At 41.4% G+C, this 8611-nt stretch overlaps 1 protein-coding gene across 1 annotated transcript; it reads left to right on the top strand.

The window, feature by feature from the left end:
- Window positions 1–5843: 5843 nt before the first annotated feature.
- Window positions 5844–7414, top strand: LOC149237981 (endochitinase 4-like). The gene is made up of 3 exons (XM_089372881.1): window positions 5844–6513; window positions 6841–6955; window positions 7067–7414. The coding sequence occupies exons 1-3, from the start codon at window positions 5967–5969 to the stop codon at window positions 7359–7361; spliced, it is 957 nt and encodes a 318-aa protein (XP_089229007.1). The 5' UTR covers window positions 5844–5966; the 3' UTR covers window positions 7362–7414.
- The last annotated feature ends 1197 nt before the right edge of the window (window positions 7415–8611 follow it).

Genomic DNA, 8611 nt, shown 5'->3' with positions numbered 1-8611 from the left:
CCACACCCATTCTCCATGCGGATCTTGCAATATCCTTTACCATATACGTTTATGGCATGTCCGTTGGTAACTTCGTTGCATTCACATGGGACTTATAACCACCATACCCATATGCCATTGACCTTGGCATACGTGGATTTGTTGACTTTATATGGTTTATGTTTTAAACCATATCCGTCCATCATTATTGTTAGAACAATATTCAACTTTCCCACGTTGGTTATATGGTTTTGTTTATATATATATCTATATTTATTTATTTATTTTATATGATTTTTGTTTCAATATTTTTTTGGTTATATGTTTTGATTTTTATTATATAGTTAACTTAATAACTATATATATAAATTTATAGTTATAATCAAATGTTGTTTGTCTCTTGTTTGCTTGTGCAAGTTTTAGGAGGCCATTGGAGGGATGCCAAGTGTCAAGCTGCCATGTGAGTCTCACGTGCTGATTGGGATGCCATGTGGCACACGATAGGTCCCATTTTTCTCCTGCCATACCAATATTTGAAGAGCTCTATCTTTTGCATACGAGCTCAAATTGACGAACCATTCGTGCCACCGCGATCAAGAAGACAAGTCCTCTCAACTGATGCCATCAAATTCTCCTTTCTGCCATTTTGAATTTCGAGCCTTTATTCATCCCCCTGGTGTCTCGAGATCCTCTTGGATCACTGCTACTGCATTCACTGCCCCTCAGTTGCAACTCTGATCACTCCTTCGATTTCCTTAGCAAGCCCTACCCTAGAAAATTGAATTCTTGATCAACTCGGTGTGTTCTCCAAGTGACCCTCAAGCCTCCTCTTATACTTTTCTCGTTGACAATTCAACGACTGAGATTAAGTCCCTAATCAATGGCTAAGATTAACTCTGGCTTGATCCATCACTTTTGGACCCTTCTAACACAGTTTTATAATAATTCACATTAATATTTTATTTTCCTCAAGTTTAGACTTAGGGACTCCATTAAAAATATTAATTATTTTAATATCTCCCAAACTGTTTTGAATTTGCTCAAACCATTTCTGGGTATTTGAGATCTCATGTGCTTTAGCCTCTCCACTAATTTTCATGGCTAGAGTACATCCGATGCTACCCCAAATCAACACTCGCCCTTCGCATGCTCCCATTGCACTGCCCGTCGCACACTTGTCACACGACTTGGTTGCACAAAACCAAAAGTCACCTCCAAGTCACGTTCTCCACTTGAGTTCTTCAACACGGGCGCCCATCGCACATGGGCGCGCCCGTTACAACTCGGTCGCACGTCTGCCCGACTCGGGGGCCTGACATCTCCCACCACTCTGGAAATGTTGTCGTCCTCGACAACACCATCATCAACAAAATGTTGCAAAGTGTCGCTATCGCCAACATCACTGTCCATGCTACCCAACTCTATTTATCATCACATAAACCTCCATCAAGGTCCATGTCTAAAAAATGGGAGTCTCCTCAATCCATGAACATCAACCACATTTGTTGCGAACTCCATGCTGCTCCACCGTGAAGAGGCTAGCCCTCCTCAACTCAAGTTATATGCCATCATTGCAACATATATCATGTTGACTCATCATGTGTCATCATCATGTGAAACCTATGCCATGATACTCCATCCAACACAACATATCTCAGTTATAACCAAGACATATCTCCAACATAACTCTACACACTGCATGCCCTCATGACTCGAACTAGTCAGATGATCAGTCCAAATGTCACGCTCAAATCATAAGAATGTCCATCCTTATGCATCTGTCAGTTGTTTCTCTAGCATCTTGTCACAATCTCAACTCAATCAAGAATCCATCCCAAGTGTAAAATAAGCCATGCTTAGGTCCATGAAGTAGTCCATCATCTCATCTGCAACATGTTACCATCAATGCTAATGTCCATGTGTTGCCCTGGTGATGTCCCTAACAGCCACATCCATCCAAGCATCATCATAATGTGTAAAAGAGAGGCCTCATCCCCAAAGGCCCCTTTGTGAGGGTGGTGTAGTCCTTCTCATCATCAAGGCACTACACACACCCACCTCCAAAGGTCTATCATGTGAGAAGGGCCAAGAAGTTTCCTCCCTGGCTCTCATCCACCCATGTATCCGACTGATGTTGCATCCTCAAGTACTCATGCACAACAACAATCTCCTCATGTGTACATCCAAGCTTCCCAAGCTTGTCCTTCGTCAACTGAAAGTCATATATGCCCATAGCATACCTGCAAAAGTCCACAATGCCAGCTGGATCTCTACCTGCATAACCTTCCCCAACCACTGCTTTAGAAGAAGTACTTGGACTTCCCCTCTCATCAGAAACTCCATGGTGAAGTCTCTCAGTAGAAGATGCACTTGTCATACTCCTCAAGATGTGTGGAACGATCCTTCCACCCTTATCTTTCTTCCTAGCTCTCGCAACAAAATCAATCATCCTCTTCTCCTTTGTTGCTTGAGTCATACATCCAAGTTCCCTTTGCTCCACATAATCATGCTTCACATCTGGGTCCTTTGGATACAAATTCATCGAAGCAATCCTTGGTTGATATCCCAAGCGACTCTTCCTTGTCATCGGAACAATCATGGTCTACCCTCCAGCTATAATCAAGAGTATGTCATAGTCCACCATCGGTATGGCTTGTGTAGCTATCAAGAAGTCCTGCCCCAACACCATAGCATGATCATCCATATCAATCACCCTCAAATCCAACCTTCCAAACCACGAACCCACTCTCACTTGTGTGTTCTTCAAAACACCTGCCATAGCTTTCATGGTAGAGTTTATAGCTTTGAAAGCACTCAACTCTCTTTCCACTTCAGCTTTCTTCCCAAAAGATGTTGCTTCCTTCCTACTAAGGAAACTATGTGTAGCTCCTATATCAACAAATGCACTAAATTTCTTTCCATATACGGTCACCTGCAAAAAAATCAACCTCAAGGAGTCCACATCCTTTGTAGGCTTTATCTCGCATCTTATCTCAGCAACCTTCTTCAACAATTTGACCTCAGAGGGGTCTTTCAACTTTCACATCGACGTGACTATCCTCTTAAGGTATGCAATCTCCCCTTTCAGTTCATTCGAGAAATTCGATCCTGGTCTAGCTTGAGTTCCATCAAGCTTCTCCTTCATCGCATCCTGCTCAAGTGCACCTACTTGGCACACATTGACCTCCACTCGAAGTGACCCAACCATCCACATATCATCTTGCATGGCTCGGTAATAAGCTCCAAGTCTGTCAATGTAATCAAGCTCAACTTCTTCTATAACAACGAGTTTACGATCAAGAAAGTCCCTCTTGATCTCATCCTCAAGTCCCTTGACTTTAGTCTGCAACATGGTACTTCTCTCCCTCAATTGAACTCGTTCCTCCATGAGTTCTTGGAGTTTTCGGTCACCCTGTTGTATCTTCTCATCAAGTTCATCAAGTTCAGTAGACCTGCCATGAAGATTATCCAAGTCCTTCCGCACCTTCACTATCCCATCTCCAATGTGCCCCAAGAGTTCCCACTCTTGCACAAGAGCCTCATAGTGTTGTTGCTTCTTGTCCTTCAAATAACTTATCATGTCATCAAGCTTTTGAAAAACTCTCTCTCCCATCTTTCCTCGTTTAGCTTGGCCCAAGCTCAATGCTTCACCACCTACTTCACTCTTCTTCAAATCAAAGCCCAATACCATCTGTCACGAAGTGTCGGATGTATCTCTGCTCCAAACCTTCAAAGTCAAAGCCCTGTGGAAAGTGGGCCTCTGATACCACCTTGGAACGACCCTATACCTGTGGTACTCTTTCAACCACGTATAGCGGGTGCGGCACCACTACACTTTTTCTTTTCACCAATACTAGAGTGTACGGACTACGCATAACTTCAACACAGATTATTTTTCCAATAAGTGTCTTCAATCATGCAACGTAATAAAGATCAAGTTAACTTCTTCAATTATATTTCATCATCATTATGCAGCAGAAATCAATAACCTTACAAGTATAACGCACTTATACTTGGGAGGGGCAACTCCCAGAAAGTCTGCCCAATGTTACTTTATAAGAAAACTTCAATAATATACAAAGTGTACAAATTTACAATTTCGCTGCTAAATCATGCAACCAACCATCGGCCTGCACACTTAGACAAATATCCAAGACCTGTGTCACAGTCATGCAACTACCAAATACTTCTACCCATCCTTGCACGCTTGGAAACCCCAAGTTCACTTTCAGCACAAGTCATGTTGCCCACGTTAAGCACCTACTCGAGTTTTGCACACTCGGTTCAGTGGTCGTGTCGCCCATCTGTGTTGCTCGTAGTACTCCACACACATCCTGCACTTCGGCGATATACCAACTCCACCTGAACTGTGTTGAAACTCCACTGTCTGTCGAACTTCTTCACACAACCGTTCCAACCTTCCGCAATCTTCCCATGCCCTCTATAGTTCTATTTACTCAGTTGTTTGCCCGTGGTGTAGGCGCATGGTTTGCACGTTGTGCACGACTTGTGACCCGACCTGCCTACAAACCTAAGTCCGCACGAAACGCTGCCTACCGCTAGTTTTGCCTTCGCACTCCTTCTTCCTCGCTCGACCCCTTCATTGTTCTATGTTTCTACAATCCTATTCTGAGTTCGGTTGATGGATGTTCGATCATGTCTCCAAGGCTCCACCTCGATGCCAATATATATGTGTTTGATTAGATCTATCCACCAAGGGACACGACTCTTCAATGGGTTGGCCCATCCAAATGTCAAGTAGGCCTGATTAATAAACATAAGTCGACCCTCCAATAAAATAGCTCTCACTGCCCTCCATCGTGTGGTTGTTTAGGTCGACCCATGCCACCACTCGCCCACTTGTCAGTCCGCCGCTCTCCACCGTCACATACTTCATCATTGCACACTTTCACCCAGTTGCGCTAAGTATGGGTGCGCCCGTCGCATCTCGTGTCGATTCGCCCATGGGCGCCTCGCCTGGGCGCACGCCCACCCAAACGCCCCACTGAGATCGCCATTGCGCTCCCCTGTCGCATGCTCCTATCACACAATCTCATCGCACCGCTCGTCGTACGACTCAGTCACACAAAACCAAAAGTCACCTCCAAGTCACGTTCTCCACCCGAGTTGGTCAACTCAGGCACCTGTCGCACATGGGTGTGTCCGTTACAACTAGGTCGCACGTCTACCCAACTCGGGGGCCTGACAATGGGTGTATGAGTGGTGCCTCCAAAGATTTGAACACAAATAAAACTACTTGTAAATCGATTCCAAACACCAAAACTACAAAAGTCGAAATTAATGATAAAACTTGCTATCATATTACTTATATGCTCCTAAACTCAAGAGCATATAAATGACTCTCCAAAGATGGGAGCAAGAAGACGGTAGTGGGATTAATAATCGTGAGTGACATCTTTAAGTCGCTCTTTCTAATCTAGGGGCGGGGTGTGATATACATTCAAGAAAGATATTGGTGATTATCCTCTAGTTCTCCTTATATAGATCAATTATGTTTCGAATGTGGCAGGCAGAGTCGGATATACATTCATTATTCATTAAAGGTATTGGTGATTATCATCCAGTTCGCTTTATATTCAAGTCACTTTTCCCTCCTTTTAAAAAACCCACAATTTTTTTTCAAAAATTCAATTATCTGTTTCCTCATCTGAAAACACAATCTTTGTTTTTTTCAAAGACTACCAAAAATTCAATTATCTTTTTCCTCATTTGAAAACACAATTTTTTTTTTCTAAAAACACCAAATATCTTTTAGCGATAGAACTCTGCAGTCAAACCTCTATTACGTCAAACTTCTATTCATTAGACTAAAAATGTGAATACGTTCAACGCTCCCGAGCAAAGCGCGTCGAACCGCGTATTGCCTGGCTGCAATAGTTGTTTCATAATGAGAAGTAGAAAAGGATGATACAAGCATTCCGCTCTGATTCAAGAGGGCGTTCAGGAGCGGTCAGCAATTATTAGCAATGGCGAGTGGCAGTGGTAGATCGGTGATTGCCCGAGGGGCAGCTAGTCCTCATGGCCACGGCCCGGTGTTGCCAAGAATGGCTATGGTGCTTGTGCTTGTGCAGCTGCTGCTGGGCGTCATTGTTAATGTTGTTAACGCTGAAAGCGTGGCGAACATAGTTTCCCGCAGTTTCTTCGATAGCATTCTTAATGCCCCAACCCTTGCTAATTGTAGCTGCGCCATCGGACAGTGTTGCAGCATTCATGGATACTGCGGCACCACCTCTGCTTACTGCGGCTATGGCTGCCAGAGCGGCCCCTGTTACAACCAAAGCGGAGGATCTTCAACTGGCGGACATGGAGGCGCAGGGGCCATAATTTCTTCGAGTTTCTTCGATGGTCTTGCCGGCGGAGCTGGCAGCTCCTGCGAGGGCAAGGGATTCTACACTTACAAAGCTTTCGTCGCAGCTTCCAGTGCGTATTCTGGATTTGGTACCACCGGATCCAAAGATGTCAAGAAGAGAGAACTCGCTGCCTTCTTCGCAAATGTGATGCACGAAACTGGAGGTATGTAATCTGCTCATTAATTTTTATTTTTTTTATCTAGATGAATGGGCAATTGGGATAGTTTCATATTCTTGTAAAATGGCCGTTACCAGAATTTTTAGCCTATTTTACCAATATATTGAATTTGGATACTTAAACCTCCAATCTCCTAACACATAACACTTTAATTTCATAATTACCCAAAAAATTAATCTACCCATCAATTTAATCTATCAACTCAACCAAATTTTACCCCTATCTTTTCGAACTATATCTCTTTCTATTATTGGGATCTCAATTACTCATCCATTATTGAAGTTGATATGAACTAATTATTTTCACTGTCAGGACTCTGTTACATTAACGAGGTAAACCCTGGTTCAATTTATTGTGATTCTTCGAACACGTGGCCTTGTGCGAGCGGGAAGAGCTACCATGGTCGTGGGCCTCTTCAGTTAAGCTGGTATGTAATGTTCACGCGACTTTACACTTAGAATCACACATCTGATCTCTAAATTTAGCAGAAACAGCTAAGACTGAGTGCCTGCCTGCTAAATTGTTAATGACGTTTCAGGAATTTCAATTATGGAGCGGCGGGACAGGACATTGGATTCGACGGGCTGGACAACCCGGAGGAGGTGGGGCTAGACGCCACCATCTCGTTCAAGACGGCCGTGTGGTTCTGGATGAAGAACAGCAATTGCCACTCAGTCATAACCTCCGGGCAGGGCTTCGGCGCCACAATCAAAGTCATCAACAGCATGGAATGCAATGGTGGGAACACTGCTGCAGTGAATAGCAGAGTTAGTTACTACAAGAAAATCTGTAGCGAGTTGGGTGTGGATCCAGGAACCAATCTCTCTTGCTGAACATTATTTAATCTCAATTTTTTGCTGATTAATTTAATTGAAGATTTGGAGAATATTTTTTTTACAAAATATTTAGAAAAAAAATTAATTGTAATTTTTTAAAAAATATTTTAAAATTTAAAAAATTCTAAATTTTAGACGGAATAATTTGACCTCAATCTTAGATTTCAAAATATTTCCATAATATATCACCATTAATACCAAATAATAATTAGGACTGATGCAATAATGTCTAGTATTTATAAATGAAAAGAAAATTGTACTAAACCTCTCACCCAGTGAATATATAGAATATAGTTTGTTTGATAATTTAAAGATAAAAATATATATAGCAGAAAAGAATACCCATTCTTAGTTACAGTATTGGGATAAACTATCAATATTAATAGGGCTATAGCTCTATTAATGTATTAAGTAATATATGCTACATACAATAATTAAACATTGGCACACGCACCCGTAATTCGGGGTTATCGGACCTCAAGTCAAGGGCGACTGGACCGCTTGTCCTGGTCGACATGCGGCCAGACTTTGACCAGCCGCCTCTTATCTCCCAACTCGGCGCGCTTTGTATGGGGCCTTGACTTCAGCGTGTAGGTGCCCTCGAATTCCTGAATAAAAAGAAAGGGAGGTATTTGTTGAGATTATTATTTCATATTTACTTTTATAAAGGTCAAATGCTCTATATGAGAAATGTAGGTTGTTTCTTTGAGACAGTATCTCGATTGAAATTTTGAGAAAATTTTTGAAGAATAATATTTAAAATGATTTTTGATGTTTTTAAGGTTTAGAATTTGGATTTATCAGAAGAAAACTTTTCATGGCTACATAAGAAATAAAGTAACAACCAAAGAATTAAAGGTATTGGAATTTTCTACAAATATTTCTAATTTGGGTTTTTAAAAGTTAGAATTTTCATTGCTTAGGAACTATGATTGAATTTTTTATGATTTAATTGAACAAATAGGAAAAAGAATGATATCTTAGTCTGGCAAAAGCAATTTCACAATAAAAATATGCCATTGTTATTCGACCACTCATGAAACTTCATGGGTACATAAGAAATAAAATAAAGTAACCACCAAAGAATTAAAGGTATTGGAATTTTCTACAAATATTTTATAATTTGGGTTTTTAAAAGTTAGAATTTTCATTGCTTAGGAACTATGATTAAATTTTTTATGATTTAATTGAACACAAATAGGAAAAAGAATGATATTTTAGTCTGGCAAAAGCAATTTCACGATAAA

The sequence above is a fragment of the Pinus tabuliformis genome, chromosome 8 (assembly GCF_031772625.1).
Source record: "Pinus tabuliformis cultivar Carrire ecotype Pingquan chromosome 8, CPIR1, whole genome shotgun sequence".
Taxonomy (NCBI): domain Eukaryota; kingdom Viridiplantae; phylum Streptophyta; class Pinopsida; order Pinales; family Pinaceae; genus Pinus; species Pinus tabuliformis.
The sequence above is the reverse complement of the archived record's forward strand: the minus strand, read 5'-3'. Positions and strand labels throughout refer to the sequence as shown.

Excerpts from the sequence above, each read along its gene's own strand:
- LOC149237981 (XM_089372881.1), top strand. The coding sequence starts at position 5,967 with ATGGCGAGTGGCAGTGGTAGATCGGTGATTGCCCGAGGGGCAGCTAGT. Across the intron at positions 6,514-6,840 it reads TGTGATGCACGAAACTGGAG|GACTCTGTTACATTAACGAG; the intron begins GTATGTAATCTG and ends TTTCACTGTCAG. Across the intron at positions 6,956-7,066 it reads GGGCCTCTTCAGTTAAGCTG|GAATTTCAATTATGGAGCGG; the intron begins GTATGTAATGTT and ends ATGACGTTTCAG.